General features: G+C 42.0%; 2 protein-coding genes across 6 annotated transcripts; both read right to left on the bottom strand.

The window, feature by feature from the left end:
• Positions 1-1,718: 1,718 nt before the first annotated feature.
• On the bottom strand, positions 1,719-5,034 carry LOC125302282 (urocortin-3-like). 5 transcript variants are annotated; one of them, XM_048255398.1, is made up of 3 exons: positions 4,818-5,034; positions 4,139-4,183; positions 1,719-2,520 (listed from the first exon to the last, which is right to left on the bottom strand). In XM_048255398.1, exon 3 carries the CDS (start codon positions 2,503-2,505, stop codon positions 2,110-2,112), a length of 396 nt encoding a protein of 131 aa, XP_048111355.1. In that variant the 5' UTR covers positions 2,506-2,520; positions 4,139-4,183; positions 4,818-5,034; the 3' UTR covers positions 1,719-2,109. The 5 variants fall into 5 exon arrangements, 4 of the variants coding, with proteins under 4 accessions (XP_048111355.1, XP_048111357.1, XP_048111356.1 ...); XR_007194882.1 differs by lacking the exon at positions 1,719-2,520 and adding an exon at positions 3,482-3,555; XM_048255400.1 differs by lacking the exon at positions 4,139-4,183.
• A 2,483-nt stretch (positions 5,035-7,517) lies between these two features.
• LOC125302617 (cytochrome b-c1 complex subunit 1, mitochondrial) lies at positions 7,518-21,412 on the bottom strand. The gene is made up of 13 exons (XM_048255900.1): positions 21,263-21,412; positions 19,476-19,616; positions 19,214-19,300; positions 18,820-18,949; positions 15,717-15,915; positions 14,915-14,994; positions 14,691-14,806; positions 14,462-14,605; positions 9,955-10,115; positions 9,011-9,096; positions 8,683-8,771; positions 8,455-8,530; positions 7,518-8,233 (listed from the first exon to the last, which is right to left on the bottom strand). Exons 1-13 carry the CDS (start codon positions 21,323-21,325, stop codon positions 8,169-8,171), a joined length of 1,437 nt encoding a protein of 478 aa, XP_048111857.1. The 5' UTR covers positions 21,326-21,412; the 3' UTR covers positions 7,518-8,168.
• Between the last annotated feature and the right edge of the window lie 885 nt (positions 21,413-22,297).

Genomic DNA, 22,297 nt, shown 5'->3' with positions numbered 1-22,297 from the left:
CGTCTAATTAACATTGTTATTAAGTATTAATGTGAAATTGACACTTGCTCTCACCATTAATAAGGACAGTGTTAATTTTAAATTATTATAGCCTACACTATAAAATGTTAGTGATTATTTTATAATTGGTGCTGGTGGAAGTAGAATGCGTAGGCTATGACCTAGAATGTTGGTACGGTGGTTATTGTAGTGGAAATAATGACACCATGTGGAGAACCACTGGTATGTTTTTGAACATGCATGCGGTAGCTTGTTACCATTGAAGATTACGGGCTGTATTTTGCACCCTGGCGCATGGCGTAAAACTTGTTTTCCACCTGTTTAAATCGGTATTTTGCACGTTTATTTTTTAAACAATGCACATGTCAATGCAAAACATTACAAATTGCACAATTACAATGGGAAACATAATTAGAATAAAGATATTATGAAATACTGTGCATCTCATTATGAGTAGTTGTTCACCATCATTTGCAATTAGGGGAGAGGCGAGAGACACTTATGGAGCACAGCTGAAGACACACTGTCACAAGATATAAGCAACTCCTCTGCAGGTCAGTCAATAGTGAAAGTAACTGTTGCTGCATATAACTGTCTTGAAGTGGTGAAGTTAGTTTCACTTTGCCAATGAGTTCAAATAATAGAGGACTGCAAATGCGTGAGGGCTATGCTAGTAAAGCATGGTTTAGTGACTATTCCATACGCTCTAGCAAACAGCCTCCTTCAAATGCGCAGTTGAATGTCAAAATACCGGCTTTGCGCCATTAAAGGGAATGATAGATGTCATTGTCATTGGTTTAAATGATGTTACGCCCCAAACACACCCATATGACTGATTAAAAAAACCTATAGGAACACCTTGTTGCGCCATGTTGCGCTACTAAATTTGAATAAGCTTTTGACTAGTGACGCTGCGCTTTTGACTGTCATGATAGGGCCCTACAACCCCTTGATGTTCATCTGGGCTAAAATTGGCCCTATTCCTATCGAAATCGCAGAATATTGTGTTCTTGCTGTGACTGCACAGTCTCCCAGCACACCATTGAAAAAGATATTGCCCCAGTGCTTAAGAAATTTGAAGAGAACCATAGTGCAGTTGACAGGAACGGTCTGGGCCACTTTGCAAAGTGAACCCAAAAATGAGGCCCTTAGGAGCAGTGACTCATACCAGTTTTATTTATAGGCTACTTATCTACGACCACTGTTAAAAATAATTTTGTCAAAGTCATACATACAGATTTTGTTCTTATTTAAAATATGTATGACGCTTTGATGACGGCTGATGTTTGTTTCAATTGTTATCCACTGATGTAATTCTACTAAATATATTTTAATCAGAAATGGATTCAGTACAGCACACAGGCAGGGAAGAACATTGTGCACTTCCTTACAATGAGCCTTTGTTTAGATGTTGAATTAAGTGCCATTTCAAAATTCTCTCATCAGTGACGCATGTAAAAGTGCGGAAACTGTCAGATACTAATCATGTTATTTTTAATTGTGGTGTTTACATGAGAGAATCTGGGAGAGTGCCTAATAAGCCCAGATCAGTGATGACACTGCATTCAAGAGGGGAAACAATATCTGCATGTCTTTGTCTTCTTATCTGTTTTTCTCCTCCGTCTCACTCTGAATTCAAAGAGGCGTTTATAATGCCTCACATTAATACTCACTGTAATCAATACAAGGTTGAACAGAACAACGCATAATAGATGATGGTAAATTATTGAATTTTATTATATAAGTCCAGTGTGCACATACAAACATAGAGGTGTATTCTCACATTCCATCATTAAAATTCATGTCATTTGACAGATATAAATTATCTAATGCAATCAAGTTACAATCAAGAGACTATAGAGACTATAGTGTTCATGTATGTTACTATTTACATATTTGTTGATAAGAAAATGAAATACAGAAAAGGGTAAATAAAATAATAGACATGTCTACTGCTAACCCCTCTGATATCTCATAAAAATGTTCCCAAACAAAACAAAATGAAATCCCATGTGTCTTGTTCCCAAACAAATTCAAAGTATACATATAATCTACACATTATATTAATTAGGTCCCAGACCCTGTGTTGAACTATACCATTAATGGTTTTTATTTCCTCTTGCCAATACGTGCCAACAGCTCTGCGTTAGATGCCGCCTTCGCCCGCATATCCTGGTTCTTGGCCAGGTCTATCAGGACACTCAGGATGCTGGTAGGCACATCCAGGGAGAGGGCGAAACGTGACCCCTGGGCTGCCTTCTTGCTGAGCTGTGGGAGCGGCCGAGAAGCCCTGGCTTGCCTGACTGCGTGCTGGAAGTCAGAGGAGAGAAGAGATGCCAGGATCCCGCTCCGGTTGAGGATGCTGACAGTCATCAGGTCCCCGGCCGCTGGTTCTTCCTCCTTGTCCTCTAGCTGCGGACCCTGACGACTGAAGCCGCGCGGCTGGCACCAGGCACACAAGGGCAGCAGCAGCAACAGCAGGTACAGTCCCACACCACGCATCATCACCAGAGAAGGAGTCTGCTGACGCACAGGCACAGAGAGGTTTGTTAATGTAAAAGGAACATGATGACAAACTGTTTCAGTTAGTTTGACTATTGAAAACATGAAAGTTATTAGATTAGAGGTCTTTATTGTCCACTACTGTGGAAATTCATTATGTACAAGTTAAGTGAAGAAATATTTAACTGTGGTAGTCTAATGCTGAACTTTAGTGCTTGCTCTAGTTTTGTATAGAGAAATACTTTTTTAGAATGAATATTATCAAAGGAAAGCTATGATTAGGTTTTCTACTACATGTGCTTGTATCATTTAGCCAAACGTATTCTGTCTAATGTGGAACCTTGGAAAAGATTCCATTTTAAAAAAGAATTTGTCAAGACAAAGAAACAAAGAAATGCACAGCACTGAACTTCTCAAAGGAATCGGTTTAAAAATATTTTTGTAATATTGACTTCTGAATTAAAGTCAACAAATAACTTCAGCAAAAAGCCAGAACTCCTTTTATGCACAGCTCATCTCCATCACCACGGGATTTGCCAATAAATACAAAATTTGATTTTAAAAATAGCATGAAATGAGCACTTTTCATGCAATTAAGTATTTAATGAAGCATTAAATGTTCTATCCTCAACACTTACCCAATATTTCAACTTGACTAGAGCTTTGTCCCAACACAAACAATCACACACACATTCACGTTCCTTGGTTTTTGGAGGAAGACTGTTGACCTTGTGGGCTCTTGCCTCTTGTTGTCCAGTGCTGTGTGTCTCTCTGAACGTTCAGTGGACTTTAATGCCCGTTAATGCATCTGAGTTGCCAATCCAGGGGCGAATCTTCAGACAGAGGCTGCATGCCGCACTGACACCCCTACCCTCTTCTCTCTCTCTTTTACTCTCTCTGTTTCCATCGGTCGATTTACGTCTTTCGGTCCACCGTCACGTAACCCCCCCAAATCTCCACCTCTCCCCCTGCTCCATGTTTGTCCTCTTATCTCCTTATGTGGTGCCCTCCGTCACATTTCATTTCCTGTTCCGTTTCTAAACAGTAGTTTGGCTAAAAATACATGAGTTGTGGTAGTTGCAAATGTGTTTATACATGTCTTATTACTTATTGAAAGAATTGCAGTCCTCCCCCTCAAAGACACTGCTGGTCTGTAATGACTCAGAATGAGACATATATTGAATCTCAAGATCATAAGAAGAATGATCATTGACATCTGCCTATCACTTCTCATTATGCTACTACATACTGTAGTAGCAGGGAACATTTCTGTCATTATCTTTATACATCGCCTATGTTTTTCTCTCAGGGGCTGTATTCTGAGAGAGGAAAAGCCATGATGTCCGCTGAAGATTTTCCCAGAGCCAATTTCCTCAAAGCTAACAAAGTCACAGAAAAGGAATTGTGGCATTTCATTTTCAGGTTTTTAACAGTATATAAATAAATAAAGCTGACCTGCCTTCCAGCACAGATTGAGTTTTGATTCTGATTGAGTTTAATAACCACATTGTCGCCCTGCTGTATGCAGACAACATTGCAATATTCTGACTATGTGGTAAACAGATTTGGTCAATCTGTTCATATTAAACCATTTGTGTTGTGACTGCAGATTTTCATGTTTCATAATTGTCAATACCTTATTACTTCCTCCTCCTTATTCCAGCTTATGTGCGTCATCATGCTAAACAAAAGACAAACAAACATAAATAAAGTCACACCCCTGAGTCATGCAGTGACCCTTGACCCTAGATCAGCTCTCTCAGTCTAAACTGGGGGAGAGAATGAACGCAGAAGCGAGGAGCGGGAGGGAACGACAGATGAGACCTGGTGCATTAGGCGAGAGCCTGAGCCTGCGATTATGGAAGCTTGCAATTAAGGATTGGAGGGGCCGGAAGAGGAGGAGGAGGAGGAGGAGGAGAAATCTTTCCGACTGAGCAGTGCAGATAAGGCAGGGACAAGGCCCTTGCGTTTCTTCTGTCTCCTCCAGCCCCAAACATCAAGACATTACCCTCATCTAAGTAATAATAAGTACTCCACATAACTGCTAGACACATAAAGGCCTAAAGCGAAACCAAAACATGGTACCCACTCCCCTCACACACACACACGCATGCACACAAACACACGCACACACACACACACACGCACACACACACACACACACAAACACACACACGCAAACACACACACACACACACACACACACACACACACACACACACACACACACACACACACACACACACAACCACTCACAACATCACACATAGCACACAGTCATGCTCACATCATCATGCCCTCATACCCCATCTTACCTCTCACCCCATTGCACCAGGTTAGAGTTTGGACATGTTTGGGGCTCAGGATGTCTCTTCATAGTATTCTGTTCATAGTCTCTCTGTGTGTGTGTGTGTGTGTGTGTGCTAGGGGGTGGGGGACTAAGAACTTGACTCAGAACCCTTAAGGTCAGAGCAGATGCTGATGCAATCAGCCACTCATAGCTCCTTGGCCTCAGGACATGGTTTCTGTGTGTTTTCTGTCTATGGGGTCTCAGAATAGAGGTAGGGGGGATATCCAGCCACCAGCTTGGTCTCTGTGACATCACAGTTGTGACATATGATGTCACATACCACAGGATCTGGAGTTCATAAAGTAAAGGAGTCAGTTCATGGTTGCAGTTATGGTTTGAAACATGATCTAAATGCCTCACTTTAATGCCTCACTTTTTTCCTGTGTGAAAAATTGATCTAATTGGCTTTCTGCCACAGGAGTCCAATTCATAATTGGTCAACATAAAAGTAATGACTGTGCTGTGGCTTTTAAGTCAATTAATGAGCGTGTTATCATAGAGCTGCAACACCTCACAAATTATTTCAAAGATAAAAGCAAGGAAAAAGCCTTCCTCTGTAAAAGGACAAAGATTTGAGGGTCAAAATGAATAAATGAGTTATTATAATACTAATGATGGGAAAATATAGTCATTCAGACAAGAGAGAGCAGAGTCCTCTGCCTTTGACCTCTAGTATCAAAGCTTTCTTCTGCAGGCCCCAAATTATGTATGAAGCCTATGCTATGTCAACAAGAGACATACAGTAAATACCCAACAGAATGGTATGGCATTTTTCATAATAATAGTTATTTTGAGAAACCTTCTAATTTTTACTAGTTGGTCTGTTGTTGATTGGAATAATAAAACTGGGGTCAAATGGTCAGAAAGATCTCTACCTAGTGTACACCACACAAAGGCACATGCAATAAAATTAATACTTTCCTCTTGTACTAGAGAGAAACCGTTGTAAATAGACAATAAGGACATAGGAAGTTGCCATGTTGGAGTCCTTTATATTTCCCAACTCCCTTACACAACATATTCATCAGAGCTTATTGGCATGCATAAAAAAAGGCCGTCAGCATCCCGCTTACGACACGCTGCCATGCTTCAGGCACTGATTGTTCCGGCCTTATCATCTCATTCAGAGTAAGTGATTGACAGATGACTTTGTTGATATTTCAAAATCCCTGCTTACCAAGTCCAAGTTGTCAAGTCCACCTCATGGGGCCAAGTCACTGAATATGCGTTGAACTCGAGTCAGTGTAGGCTATGTTGAATGTGTATCAATCAACAACATAAAATCCCTTCTGGTATTACTTTGTCTCAGAACCTCAAGCCTAATTTTCCCAAGTTCCATGCCATGGCACATATGAAAAAAGAAACTACTGAAATGCTTGAGTTGAAATAGCAGATCTAGCTGCCACAGTTGATGTTTATTTCCTTTAGAGCAGCTTTGGTCTGCCATGCCTGAAGCCTCAAATGTCTATCCAGACTGACCATCAATGAAGTCTTAATTCCTTACCTTTTCAGATATCAAAACATGTACATTTTAGTATTCAGATTTCTTTTAAATATAGGGCCTATATACACATTGAAAACACACACACACACATTTGGTCCCCAAACAGCACATGCCAAATTGTTTTCTGAAGAGGGTCTTCCTTCTTTCACTGGGGGTTCTCGGCTGTTGGACCCATCTCAAGGCTCATTGTCTCAGGGTGACTGAGGTGTCGACTACAGTTTCACCCAGTCAGAGGCACGCGTGTGTGCACCGACGAAACACGTCCTCCCGAGTCTTGGCCTTCGAGATCACTCCACTTAAGCCTGATTGCAGGCCATTTGGGATCACTGGCATGGTGAGTCAAGTAGATAAGTTACGCAAAGACTCCAAGCTTGGCTCGACCCATGCATCTTTGGAATGTGGGAACTGAGGCTGTCATTTTTGTCAGAAACGCTTTTGAATGTAAAAAATGTGAACTAGCCAGCTGCTCCACACTAGCAGACCTCCTCTGCCTTCATGTGATCTGACGGATGTGAGGGGCAGTGGACAGCGAGTGGAGCACAAACTAGTGGACACTAATGAGTTGAGGGCCAGAGAAAGTGAAATCCCCCCTGCTCAGCCACACACACACACCAAAGTTTTACATAATCCACCTTTTGGCTCCTTTCGTTGCTCTGCCTCCACTTCCCAAATTTCCATTGAGATGAGACTCAAGGACAAGCTGACAGCTAATCAAAGAATGCCTTCATAAAAAAAAAATCAAAAAAAAAATGTGCTATCAGTGCATGTACAAATGTGGCATACATTTCTCAAGTCAAGAAACACACACGCACAACCACTCACATCACACATAGCAGTCATGCTCACATAATCATGCCCTCATACCCCATCTTACCTCTCACCCCATTGCACCAGGTTAGAGTTTGGAACTCAGGATGTCTCTTCATAGTATTCTGTTCATGTAGTCTGTGTGTGTGTGTGCTGGGGGGTGGGGGACTAAACAAGTTTATATTATATTGTTTCCATACATCCGATTTACTGATGATAAACAGTGGGGAGAGGTAACGTTTTCGCATGCCAAGTTTTAAGTCCTCTGGTGGATAAGAGTGAACTGCACTACATTGTCATTTACCCTTCAGATTTGCCAACTCTGGCCATGTGATCAAATAACAAACTGATATGTTCCATTTCAAAGTACTTTATTGGAATGAGAGCTTCTGTTATGTACAATAGAACACAGAAACAAAACATCACATCAGTTCATAAATAGTTTGGCTCCATGTGAAACTGTTACAGTGGCCTGATCTCTTCTGTTTACTAAATGTATACTGAATGTGCCGCATGTCCCCTTCTCCCTCCCTCGTCATAATGCCTAGCTCTAAATGAATGTACCCTTTTGATATCAAGCCGGCTGTCAGGACGTACAATCATTGTAGTGAGGTAACGACTGGCGGTTGGTGGAAAATTAAACAAAAACAACCGAAATGTATGCTTGACGCAGCCGACACCCTTCAAGTTCGGTCACTTCTTTGCCATCATACAAAGACGGAAAGGCAGGAACTAAAAGAGGGAAAGGGGGTGGGGGGGGGGGTTGGAGGGAGGAAGAGGAACGCATCTTTCTGGTTTTGTTCAGACTTATATCATTGATGTTAACCTCTCCACTTCACAGTTAGAAAGGAGAGGGTGGATCAGGAGGATGGACTTGGGGTGATTCAGAGAGAGAGAGAGGGGAGAGAGAGAGAGAGAGAGGAGAGAGAGAAAGAAAGAAGGGGAAAAAGTGTGAGCTTGACGGCAACATGAGGAGAAACAAACGCTCTGATCGTCAGGGCTTGTTTAGAAGCGGAGCCAGTACATGGCGCTGCGCAACCTGTTGTAGTCGGGCAGCTGCTCCACTGGGCCTAGGGAGAGGGAGGGAGGGAGGGAGGGAGAGAGAGAGAGAGAGAGAGAGAGAGAGAGAGAGAGAGAGAGAGAGAGAGAGAGAGAGAGAGAGAGAGAGAGAGAAGAGGTGAAAATGTGAAATATTCAATGTCTTGAAAAACCCTCTTTATTTCCACATTCCCCTTATGTTTTTCTCTCCATTCTGTACAATGTCTCATCAGCGCATGAATCACAAACTCACCAACTGCGGCCACGGCGGGACACCTGTCATAGATATATTTGGAACACACATCACGGACCATCCGGGGTGTCACTTCCTGTGGGGGGGGGGATGCAGAGGTGATTAGTGAGGGACAGGAGGCGCAGAGACAGGGGTCACTGGAGGTCCCCGGGACTCAATGGGCATTAATGGAAGTCACCCGGGGTGAACTGTGAGGAGGGATTGAGAGAGACTGGAGGAGGAACTCACATCAATCCTGGCGTCCCACTCAGCCAGGGAGATGCGGCGGCCGTAGTTCAGAACATGCCTGCCGATGTCATCACACGCAGGCGTCGTGCCTGTGGGACAAGAAGTGGTGCAGAGTGCAAAGGGCTAAATTTAAGTCACATGGAGACTGTGTGTGTGTGTGTGTGTGTGTGTGTGTGTGTGTGTGTGTGTGTGTGTGTGGTGTGATAGTGAGAGCAATGCAGAAGAACTCAAGAGCAGAGTAAGAGAGAACAAGAGAGAGCGTGTGTGTGTGTGTGTGTGTGTGTGTGTGTGTGCCTATTTGAATTTCTGATGTATGCAAATTTTTTACCGTTCAGCTGTCCCACCAGGCTGGCCTTGAGAAGGTTCTTAGCGCGGGCGACATCACTCTCCGTGACTGTGGTGCACAGGTTCATCCTGCAAACAGAAAAATGACCTTTACCTTCAGCAAAGTGTCTTACAGAAAAACAAACAGTCAAATGAAACCCTACAACATTATCATTCAATCATGTAACAATGATAAAGTGCACTCCACATTCCACATTCATTGCCACCCCTGGTAAAGCTGACTTAAAACAGGTATATATAAAAAATATATTTTGCTGATTTGGTTTATCTTAATCTCACAATGAAAACAATGAAGAAGAATCCAACCTTGAAGGAAAGCAAATAATTTTCACATATAAATGGTTTACTGAACACAAAACCTTCTGCCATGGCCACACTTCTGTACATTTCAGCCCTCTCATCTTAACTCAGGGAAAACTCAGGGAAAAAACAGGGAGAGTAAAATAGGAGAATGCACAAGTGAGAACCAAGAAATCTGGACCATCTGGAGATGGAATGGTATCAAATACCTTCCTTCGTAATCTACAACTTCATGGGATGTCATAGGAGACTATAAAGTATTAAATACAAGGGTGCCAATAATTGTGGCCCATGTCTTTTTGGTAAAAATATATATTTTTTTTAATGATGTATTTTTGTTTCTCAGAATAAATTAACTTCAAGGTTGGATTATTCCTCATTGTGAGATCAAGATAAATCTCAGATATGTTTTATATATTTTTATTTATCAAGATATATTGCTATATATTGGTGATAATCTTTACCTTTTTTTACTAACCTTTACCAGAGGTGCCAATAAATGTGGAGGGCACTGTACATAGATTGAGCATATGAAAGATTAATATCAATCTTGTTTACATCAAGGGGAAAATAAATTCAACAAAATACATTTCTTCTTTCTTAAATCGAAATGAAAACGCCACCAACCAGGCGTTCTGGGACCAGTGCATCATGTCCTCAATGTTGTGCTTGTCGGTGACGAAGTAGATTCCCAGCAGGCCTGTGTCGCTGTAGGTGGAGTGGAAGGCTTGGAAGCTCTGGCACAGGCCCAACTCAGCCGACAGCCTCGCCAGACGGCTGCTGAGGTGCTGCAGAGCACAGGGTTCAAAGGTCAGCACGGACACCAAAAGACAGACGCATGGACATGCAACAGCCTGGAGTGCAAAGGAAGATGGCTCAAAGGTACACAGCACAGGTGTCAAAGTTCAGCACGGACACCACACAGGAGATATTTACCAATGCGACAGGTAGGAGTGCGATGGAAGACTACTTAAAGGTGGTTATACTTATTTAGTCATTATTGGTCAGTGTAGTTTTAAAACCAATCTTTTGGAACCATTTATGCTCCCAAAGCACTTTTTTATGGAAGGGTCACAGCTATGGGAGGGTGATGCTAGGGCTAAATTCATTTTATATATATATATATATATATATATATATATATATATATATATATATATATATATATTAGGCAAACATGTGGCAGATGGGTGTTACAAATTCCATGAGGTACTGCATGAGTCAAGTGTCATCTCCCATCGTGCTTTAAAAGCTAGAATAATTCAAGACTGCATAGGTCAAGATTGCACCTGGTCAATCATGAATAATCCATTTGCTTGTCCTTTAAGTCAAATCAGGGGTATCTGCACATTTTCCAAGTGCAAATTTAAAGAATTTTAATACCTTTTCAAGACATCTAAATAGAAAAATTAAGACTACGGTATACTGTACCACGGCAAAAAGATACAACTTAAAACTGTTTTATGCAATAGTTTTTTTTCTACAAATTTAACACCCACCCCATTTGGGGTGTCTACAGAAGTTACCAAATATATTTTGGTGAAAGAAAATAATTGTGTGTGAATTACCTTCAGGCCATCCTTAAAAATATTTTTTGTTTGCAGTAACAGCCAAAAAAATAAAAAATGGGTCGATAGGTAGGTCAATATTTTTTTTTTTCAAGATTCAAAGTAAAAAAAAGTACAATTTTGGTCATGGTGATTACGCGTGGGAATGAATTTACACAAATGTGCATATCGTGGCGTAACTGACTGGGTCTTCAACCCGTGCCTTCAGCAGCACCATGGCAAACCTCATTCTGATGCAGGTTATATAGACCAGCCTTTCTCAAACTTCTTTGACCTGAGGCCGGTCATGGCAGACTTTTGGGTCATAGGGCTCATCTACATGTACCCAGAAAGAAGGCTACAATAGCTCTTGGCCACGTTATATTGAAATTTGACTATGCAATACTCAATGCTATACAGTGTATTATACAGTCTCTGCTCTGTTTCTAAGGAAGTTCCAAAAAACAACGTCGTTCTATTAAGTTTCGTTAAATAAATAAATAGCCTTCCAACAGGTTGAAGCGGAGCTTTGATACCAACGTTATCGATTAGTTTCAGTTTCTCAGCAGACCAGCATTGAATGAATGCTCATACCACCACTTAATTGTAGGGCTCCATGTTTAATGACATCGATAGCAGAAGCGTTTGTTTTCTTTTTTTTCGGTCGATCCGATCCAGCGGTTTCTTGATCAACTGCGCAGCAAATTATCAGATGAAGCACCGGTGTTGCACCAAATTCTGTGACCTGTCGAATTTTTGTGACTCTAGAGGGACTGTTTTATTGGAGTCTATGAATGTACTGAGCTGTACTGACACACTGATGAGGCAATTCTGTTATGTGTATAATTCTTCTAATAAACTTTGTACATTTTTGAAACATGGAACATTGTCTGGGTGTGGGTGTATTACTCCACAGGCCTGCATGTGTATCTTCCTCTCTATACTATCTCTATAGAGTACAGCTAAGGCCTACCCACCACTCCTAAGAGGTGGACTTCAGCTGGACAGGTCACATATGATGATAAGCCTACTGTCAAATTATGTTTGACAGTAGCCCACTATATTTACTATTACCCCACTATAACTCTGCAGAAATGGACTGATGTTGTACATTGTCATTGACATCAGCAAACACTTTATTTACATTATTGACAAACTTCTTGTCATTGTCCGTTAATTTACTTTTTGGCACCTCAAACTGATATACAAACTTAAGGAGGCAGTTAGTGACCTCCACAGCATTTTTTTTCTGCAGTTACAGTGACATAATTTGACAGTAGCCTATCAAAATATGTGATCTGTCCTGCTGAAGATCCATCTGTTCACAGGAGTGGTGAGGGGTAGGCTTTAGCTCTACTCTAGAATAATACACCCACACCCAGTCAATGTTCCATGTTTCAAAAATGTACAAAGTTTATTAGAAGAATTATACACATAACAGAATTGCCTCATCAGTGTGTCAGTACAGCTCAGTACATTCATAGACTCCAATAAAACAGCGCCCTCTAGAGTCACAAAATTCGACAGGTCACAGAATTTGGTGCAACACCGGGCCTAATTTCACTCCACGACTCCGCGGACCAGCAGTCTCCATGTTGCGGACCCATATTTTGAGAAATGCTGAATAGACCACAACCAATTTCAATTCTCCCGACACGGTCACCGTTAGACTAGGGGAGGAGGGATGAGAAAAGATCTGGCCACAGTTCTTCCAGAACTTAGTGCCAAATAAAAGCGTTATCAGTTTGTGTGAATGAAACGAAGCGTGAGGCCATAGTGTGACATCGTAAAACCAATGGTGTAGAGATGGCGCCACAGGTTTTTTTAAGTGAGCCACGTTTGCATGTAGGCAATTTATATTCACAATACTTGGGCCTACTAAAAGAAATATTATTTTATTGCATTTGTATTGGTTGTTTTAAAAAAAAAAAAACAATCGGTCGGTATTAACATAAGTTTTACAAACGGCAAGTCGGTCGGACTAAAGGGAAAAAAAAATAAATATTTGGGTCGGTTCTAAATTGACAGGGTCGGTTCGGGTTCTGACAAACGAAAATATTTTTTTAAGGATGGCCTCACAGCTATTCAATGCCTAATTTTAGGGTCTGGACTGCTTGCTTTTGAAGCTGACTTCTGATATCTGGCTGTGCTACTGGCTGAGGCTGACTGTTCTTCACATGTGTCTGTAGTAGCCTAGGCTACTTGCCAAACATGTGTACTGGACTGGATTCCCTTATTTTTTCAAAGGTAGACTAAGCTATTTAAATATTGTAATAGGCCTACTAACTTAGGCATCTATTGTCCCATATGCAGCACAGCAAATCAAAGGTAATACATTTTGCACACCAGTTGTATTTAAACCAACCAAAGCTTGACTGAAACATTGTAAACCATTGTTTTAAATGTATGGGAAAAGTTAAAGCCCTCCTCGCATGTTCCTGCTGAAAAGGTTTCATCTCAATCACGGACGTAATATGAACTCACTTACAGATGCGTTTTTTTTATGTAGCCAGTCGCCGACATTCTTTCGCCGCCAACTTTTGCGAAGTTCTGGGAAAGGCTGGCAAGCAAGCTGCAGACCGATATTACAGGTAGCCTACCTGAGGTAGTAGGTGAGGTAGTAATATTATAATAGCCTACCTGAGGTAGGCTATTATAACTTAGGCAGATATTTACTTAGGCTAAGCCAGCAAAACACGCTGGAGAGATGCAAACAGATACACTTAATGTGTATTTCCTCCCGATTGAGAAAACGTTTGTTTTCTTTTTCTGTCGGTCCATGGTTCCTTCATAAATTGCGCAGCAAATTATCAGATGAGTGACAGAAGCACCACGCATAATTTGACCAGCAGTCTTTGCGTCCATAGTTTGTGAAACGATGCTGCATCCGAGCAAAGATTCTAGAAGCCCAGCGCAACTCCAAAAAGGAGGACAAATGAGCATCCGGCTTGAGGCTGCGCTTGACAGGACTTTTAAACTGTCCGGCCTAAATCCGAACGTATGGCCACCCTATCGCTAACTGGCTTACCCAGCTCTTTCTCCCGCTACCGGTCGCGTAGGCTACCTAGGCCTACGTATCCCTCACGCCTCGACTATACCAAGAAAACTTAAGGCATATTTTTACATATTCTTACCATTTTCACACCTTTGACGACCCGTGAAAACATCTTCACTCTGCGACCACTACACTTCCTTCAGTAGCCTTATAGTCACTATACATTTCCGTTTAAAAAAAATACACGAAACCAGATGGAGACATTTCACTCGCTCTCTCACACTCGCTGGACGGTCCCATACACAAATTTAATACCTCCTTTTTGAAAATTCAAGACATTCCTGACAATTTAAGACTTTTCTAGGCCTTAAAAACCGAAAGTTGCATTTAAGACTTTTTAAGGACCCGTGGGAACCCTGCAAATAGCTCCATCACAAGCTAAACAGGATGACCAATGAGGAAACATATTTTGTCATAGTCCCAAGAGAGAGAGACACACAGACAGAGACAGACACACACAAACAAACACACAAACAAACACACAAACAAACACACAAACAAACACACAAACAAGATAGGGGACAAACTTCACCTTTCCTCCACCAAAAGTGACGTCATAGCTGCCAATGATGCTGTTGGCCACCATGAGCGGCACTATGTCTGGGCTGGCGGCGGCTGCTCCCTCTACTGCAATGGCAATGTGTGCAAGGGGCATCGCATCGTCACGGAAGCGGATCTGCGAGGCACACGGTGGAGAACACAAGGGTGAGACGTGCGTAAGGCCCCACGGGTGGTACAGCGTGATGGGCACCTAGTCTTACGTCACTTCCTGTGAAGCGGCAGGGAGACAGCACTGGCACGGCGTCGTCCTCATACTCGAAGGAGACGTTGCTGAAGTGCTTCTTAGCCAGACCCACCAGTTCATCGTGCTTCACTCCTACACACACACACAGGGTCAGAAAGTGTAAGTATTGCAACAGCTTGCTGCAATGTCTCAAATCAAGGGAGAAGAGCACTGCAGACGAGGGAGGAAGGGAAACGGTACCTCCGGCTGCAGCCAGCACCATGCGGGGAGCCTTATAGTGGCTGCTGATGTACTCAACCAAGTCCTGACGAGTCAGGGTTCTGTATGGAGACAAGCCAAGTGTTAACAGTCACGCTACACAAACACCCACAAGAGCACTTCATACAGAATGCAGACAAATAATATTTATTTAGAGACAAATGTTTGTGGGACTCTTGTAGTTCTTGAAGAGAGGGAATGTTCGCACACCAGACGGGTCCAAACGTTGTTGGTTTTAATTAAAGTCTGGAGCTAAACTCCGGTGTACGGACATTGCCTCTCTTCCATTACGTTCATGTACCTTTTGTCCTGCACCTGGCCTAAAGAAAGGTGGGATGTGCCCATAAACTACCTTACTAAACAGGTACGAGTTCTGTCAAGAACATCTGTCAAGTGGCAAAAATGCATTTCATCAAATGGTACAAAGGCAAATAGCATTCTGATCAGCATCCGGATTACCCAAAGTAACTATTCTCATCAGATATCAGGCAGGTATATATGAATGTCATACATACAGTGTGCATAATATACATATAGCATGGATATTAATAGAAGGTAAAAATGAAAGCTTGACATTTGCTATCCATTAACCTGCTGATACGCCTATGAAGATCAGATAACCATACAAGGAGTGAATAACACCAAGGACACAAACAGACATGCATGTACATGGACATCACCTTTTGTATGGATGACCTTTTGTATGTATGAAATGAGCGTGTCCAGCCTACACTGTTCCTGTTCACGCTCACAAATGACCCGGAGCAGCGGTGTGGTGAAGTACCTGGCGTTGGCGGACGGCCCGAGCACGCTGCGCCCCAGCGGGGTGCCCTGGAAGGCGGTGGCGTGCAGCAGGTCCAGGCACACGTCCTGCAGGCTGGACTCCACTTCCTCCAGCTCACGCAGCACCACGCTCCTCTGCTGCTCCAGGTCGGCCTCGTTCAGCGAGCTGCTCTGCACTACCTCGGACAACAGCTCCACAGCTGAAGGTGTGTGTATGAGTGGACATGGAAAGAGGGGGAAACAGATAGATGGTTATTTTAAGAGTTCACATAAGCCAGCATATGCAGCATGGCACTGCATCATCAAAAACATTTCTTAATGAATCTCTGTGTACGATATACAAGAGAAGGAATGGAGGGAGCAGAGGATTTTAATATTAAGAAGTGTGAGAAACTGAATTGTTCTGCTTTATTTTCAGAGTTATCAGTAAGGCTTTTCTACAAAGACAAATTTCACAATAACTATTATATTTACCAATATTATGAATTTTCAGCTGCTCCTGCTGATGGTTTGAAAAATGTTTTTGCCTTCGCCTCATTAAAGGTGCTTTGTGTAAGATTTAGTAGCATCTAGTGGCAAGGATGCTTATTTCAACCAACAAAATACCCCTCCCTTTCTGTGCTGGATAACTTACGAAGGTAGTCCAGTGCCATGAAAAGGCCATTTCTGTTATGGTTTGCAGTTGTATATTCTGGGCTACTGTAAAAACAGCAGCGCAACATGGCAGACTCCGTAGAAGAGGCGGTGAACCCGCTCACTAAGCAGAAATGAAGGGCTCATTCTAAGCTAAAGAAAATGTGATTCACAGTTTCAGGTGACTACACAGTGATGAGAATGTAACTGAATACTCTACTAAAAGGTATACTTTGGAGGTTCAGGTATTTTTGGCGACTGTAGAGCTCCCCCTAGAGTCGTGATATATTTATATTTCACTCGGCTGTTGTAAATAGCCTACTTCTCTTGGCTTGTGGAGGTGAAGGATTAACAACAGGCAAAACTATCTCCAAAGAGCTCCATCTACTGACAAGATAATGTTTCACGATTCTCGCGAGATGTCTTTGGGCCGCTGTTCTTGAAGTTGCATGGCTGGTTCTCTCGTTAGCAACTCGCTACGTCTATGCTGTATGGCTATGCTAGGTGAACAAATCCCCTATTACAAGTTCGTTTACCATCAAATTGGCTTTGTAAAGGTTTTATTAAGGTGAAACTCTTGCATAGTGTACCTTTAATTTCTGCTAGTAGATCCCCTAAATCCTGCACAATGTAGTTAACCCTTTAGGTGCCAGAGTTTTTTTTTTAAACGTTCGATTTTGACATCTTCATTTCAAAAGGCTATATCTTAAAAGTGATAAGAGATAGAGACTTTCTGTAAATTAGAGAAATATTAAGGATGACCCAAAGTTTATGTAGAGATTAAATATTTATATCTAATTTGCATATTATGACGTCATATGGTGGCGGCCATCTTGGATTATAGAATTTTCATGAAAAGTTGCATGTTTGAATGACAAAATGCACCACTTCTTTTCCCCCCAAAATGTCCCTCACCTTCTGTATGCTATATTGGACAATACTGAATGCTCAGGTAAATAGTAAGTAGTAAACAAACTGTATAAATCATTACTAATAAATGGCAGAAACAAACCAAATGCATGTAGCGGTAGGCTGGCCTTTTGCTGTAGAGATTTTCCATTTACTACATACAGTAGGCACTCTGATTCCATGTATGGGGCACATATATATTATTCAGATGACACACAAACACAAGTAGACAAGACCTGTTTAGTTCAAAAGCTCACTTGCCATGGCAAGGCACAGATCAGGAGTGAGATGACGAGACAAGACAAGAGACAATGTTAGTATTTGTTTTCTTTTGTTGTTTTTGTTAATGTTTTTTTTTGTTGTTTTTTTTTCTTTTTTCTTAGCTGACAAACAAGGACATGAACACACACATCACAAGGACATGAACACACAAAAAGAACACATGTCCTAAATGGTCAGGGAAATAGATAATCAACAGTGTAAATCATTACTAATAAATGGCTGACAATTTTTTTTTTATGTAGCAGGCCTTTTGCTGTAGAGATAATGACTATCCATATCCATATCCTATCCTATCCATACAGGGCCGGCATTCCCATCATCTTGTGATAGACTATGCATGGCCTAATGGCTCTCCTGCCCTGTGTCACCACCTCTGCTCCTGTTGCGAGCAGCATGGCCAGATCTGCCTCAAGGCCAAGGTCGAAAGTGGAGAGAATTTGCGCCTTCGGACTAGGCCTACTGTCATTCTCATTGCGACTCCCCACACTGCCTCTCGTTCCCCCTAACTGTCCTATGAGCACTTCGACCTCGTCTAACATACCCAGTGGCATTAGACAAAGGCTCCACCACGTTACTGTCGCCGTGATTGCGGAGAGGCACACGTTCAGAAGACAGAAGCTAGCGCTATGGATATTAGGCTACCTCCAGCCTAATATCCATATACCTCGTTCGCCACACCACTAACACCCTGCTAACTTCCTGATGAACACTCCGAACCCGTGAAACATTATTCCCACCAGAAATTGGGCAAACGATTCAACGTTTGTGCTTGGTGTAAGCTAAACTATGGAGTAAACTCTCACTTTGTCCAGCTGCATCATTGCAAGGCAGGGGCGCATCTGAAGCCTCACTAAACGAATCACCGTCATTTTCTGAAGGCAGATATTCCCCTTCAGAATCAGGGTCCTTGAATAGAAGACCCAACACTTCATTTCAGGTAAACTTTTTTGATGCCATTAGACGATAATCTAATGCAAATACTCGCTGACGTTGACAATATCGCTCTGACAAAGTGGCTCACACACACACTAGCTCCGGTATTTCACACACTGATACAATGCGCTGTAGCTAGAAAGTTTTGTTTAAAGCATGTGTTTTTTTTTTTTCGGGGATGACGATGACTTGTCTGCCATCTAGTGGAGTGGAGGTCGAACGAAATATGACGCCCTATTTGACTAAATCGGCCGTTTTATTCAGTACCGCATCTTGTCGAGTAAACTCGACCGTGGCGCCTAGAGGGTTAAGAAGGAAGACAGGATCCGCCATACAGGTTTTCTTACCTTTGGGCAAGTCCTTGGATAAGGTCTTCATATAGTATGCGGTGTGCTCCCGGGAGGTGTATGCGCTCAAGTGGGCCCCCATGGCCTCAACCTCTGCCTCCAGGGCACTCTGAGGGTGCTGTTTTGTTCCCTAAAGTTGTGAATGACAGTTACTGGAAAGCACATGGTCTCAAGTACCACACACCTACCACACTTTGACTAGTACTTATAATGTTCACACTCTAGTAATAGCATTGACAGATGCAGTAGTAATTCCTGCACTGTAGCTTGAATGTTATACTCTTTCTTTAAGTCGCTTTGGATAAAAGTGTCTGCTAAATTAACAAATGTAAATGTAAGTAAAGTATTATTTTTCAGGGTACAGAACATTTCAGGGATAATGGTGTGTAGGTACCTTGAAGGCCATGTGTTCCAACAAAAACCCTGCACCATTGTTCTTTTCAGACTCATAGCGACTCCCACAGCTTATCCACAAGCCAACCTAGATGAAAAAGGAATCATAATATAGTAAAATAATTCTGATTTGACAACAACATTCAAATAGAACTGCATCATGGTGAAAATGGTTCAGCAGTATACCTATGCTGTGCATAAGAGAATAAATACATGAATTGCTTCATAACACATCATAATGTTTACATCAGTTCATGACTTACCGTGCATGTAGCCTGCCCGGTCTCCTCTGACGCCACCCGAAAACCATTTTCAAGAGAAGTCAGGCGAGTGTCGGGGGCTCCCAAGATGCTCTGAGCATAGGAGACTGAGGCCTGACCACGTCTCAATGACAGCAAGAGTGGCTGGAGGAGAATCAAAGGTCTCATTTTACAGGACAATTTACTTTGTTACTTTGTTTGATACTTTGTTAGGACTCCGAGAGTAACAAAAGCACAGTGTTGGGAAACGTTCAGTTTGATGCAAGTAATATTATGGTCAAGACAACGAGCTGATCACCTTCATCGTCATTACAGACCAATATGAGATTATATGAGGTGAAGTAACATTACACCAAAGATTGTCGATATGTTAAAGGAGAATTCCGGTGTGATATTGACCTAAAGTGTGTTGAAACATGATACCGAGTGTGAACGTATGTCTCATAGCTCACCTCGGCTTGTCCCCTGCACTCAGAAATCTGGCGCTAGTTAGCAAATACTACCAACACAGTGTTTCGTTGTGGTGCCTCGGGCATCGGCCTAGCCGTAGCAGCAACTGGAATCCATGCATTTTCACAGAATTATTTTTGGAATCTGATCCCTTATCATACCTGTTCGTTCGTACTCATCGCTCGACTTATCGTGACTAAATTCAAGATGGCGTCTAACGGTAACGGCCTTAAGGTACTGTCTGTATAAATCGTCTTGTAAATAAACTACCAGTGCTTTTTTCAAAAGTTGTCTATGTCTCGTTTTAAATGGCAAGGCCCTCGGAAGTCTACCAATGAAGTATGGAGCTACTTTGAGCCTCGTAAATGGTGTAAAACAGTGATTTATTTGCATGGCTAGGCCGATGCCCGAGGCACCACAACGAAACACTGTGTTGGTAGCATTGGCTAACTAGCGCCAGATTTCTGAGTGCAGGGGACAAGCCGAGGTGAGCTATGAGACATACATTCACACTCGTTTTCATGTTTCAACACACTTTATGTCAAAATCACACCGGAATTATCCTTTAAGGTACACGACACATGTATAATCTTTGTTATAGATAGGTTGAGTTACACGCCACATCTACAATCTATGGTTAACGTTAGAAGCTACACTGCTTACCAACACCAAAAGGTAATGCTATCGATATTAACATGGGTTAATCCTAATTCCAATAACACCTTCAATAGGTTAACGTTACTGAAAGCTTTGACTTAACAATATACCAAGTCTCGGTGTAGCAAAACGCCTGAATAACACTCTTCTGACTAAACGCACGTAACTTCAAATGTGAAAATGTTAACGTTATCTGATCTGAACGATGTACTCAACCATAGTCGGGATGTTGGTGGCGTTAGCTGGCTAACAGGCTAACTAGCAAGCAAGCAGGCAATGTAAGGGCAATCCAAGTACAGAAGGATATTCTAAATGACCTTGTAAACACCATCAGTTAACTACTGACCGCCTACATGAAATGTGAACCTTTGACACAAACTACCACAAGAGACGAGGTTCTTTAACTAAAAGCAATATAACCCTAGAGACAGAAATGCTCTATTTATTGACCTTCCCGACAGCTACTTGGCTAGTATGCCTAGCCAGTTAGCTAGCATGCTAGCTGAATCGGTCCTCCTATTCTAACGAAACTGTCGTTAGGTAGCTATCCTAACTGTTAGCGTTAGCTAGCATGAAGTTACCGGACACAGTCCCCAAAATATCCACACGGTAAGTAAAGAAATCTTAACTACTGAGCTGTAACGATCGTTGGTAGAGTGAAATATGTATTTCAGTGAACTTACGCCACGGGTTTTGGCGAGAGCACGCCCCAGTGCACTCCCGGCTCGACACACGGACGCTGCCATCTTTACCAGGCAAATTCAGAAGACTTCGGCTGTAACCGCGGGGCAGCAACTCGTGGACTCGTACGTCAAAGATACGCAACGTAAGCTACGTATGCATTCTTTCTCTCCTCTCCAGTGGCGCAAAAAGTGGGTATGCACTATATGCGGCGCATAGGGGCGCAGCACCGTGGGGGCGCCAAAGCGATGGTAAAAATAAACATAATAATAATAATATATTTGGTATATTCTATATGTAGCTACTGTTATACGTTTCTAAATCATTTCTGCATTTCCTCAATGTTAAATAACATTTTAGAAGACTAACAGGCTAGAGTAGGCGCCCTATCTCATAAGATTCCATCATAGAATTTTGACATAAAAAAGGGAGTGGGGGCGCCGTGAGCGCTGAGTGAGCAGGTACGAGTAGTGAGTTTTCGTCTATGGAAAAAGATGGATACAGCATAAAAAAGCTGTCGGGGGCATGTCAAAGGATGCAACAGTAGTTAAATAAGTGAATGGTGAAAAGCAACAGGTAGGATTTAAAAGGTGATGTCTGTGCTTGGAGGCTTGCAAAAATTCATGTTAACAGACTAACTAGCGTTTGCTAAGCATATGCCGATTGAAACATGACCTATTCCATTAAGATAGCTAGGTGGAAAGCATGCTCATACTGAACTTTTAATGGCAAACTGCAAACAGAAATGTCACTCTAGCAACAACTCATTACATTTTTACATTTCCTAACAATCCTAATATTAATAGCTTAATATTGTGCTGATAATGTGGCAAACGGGCTAGAGTTGGATCAGCCTTATCCTTCGTGAGCAATAACTGGCAAAAGGACGTTATGAGAACCGTTTAGACTCTCTTAAAATGACAATGCACCATTTAACAATACTTCAAGTTCAAATTGGCAGAATTTCTTAAAAAAATAATAATTATAATAATTTAACTAATAGTGTAAATTATTGGCTTTTTGTTTTACTTTAGTTG

This window comes from Alosa alosa, chromosome 10 (genome assembly GCF_017589495.1).
Source record: "Alosa alosa isolate M-15738 ecotype Scorff River chromosome 10, AALO_Geno_1.1, whole genome shotgun sequence".
Taxonomy (NCBI): Eukaryota; Metazoa; Chordata; class Actinopteri; order Clupeiformes; family Clupeidae; genus Alosa; species Alosa alosa.
The sequence above is the reverse complement of the archived record's forward strand: the minus strand, read 5'-3'. Positions and strand labels throughout refer to the sequence as shown.

Coding starts and splice junctions, on each gene's coding strand:
- LOC125302617 (XM_048255900.1), bottom strand. CDS start 21,325: ATGGCAGCGTCCGTGTGTCGAGCCGGGAGTGCACTGGGGCGTGCTCTC. Junction 19,301..19,475: donor CCGGGCAGGCTACATGCACG/GTAAGTCATGAA, acceptor TTTTTCATCTAG/GTTGGCTTGTGGATAAGCTG. Junction 8,531..8,682: donor AGTGGGACGCCAGGATTGAT/GTGAGTTCCTCC, acceptor CCCCCCCCACAG/GAAGTGACACCCCGGATGGT.
- LOC125302282 (XM_048255398.1), bottom strand. CDS start 2,505: ATGATGCGTGGTGTGGGACTGTACCTGCTGTTGCTGCTGCTGCCCTTG.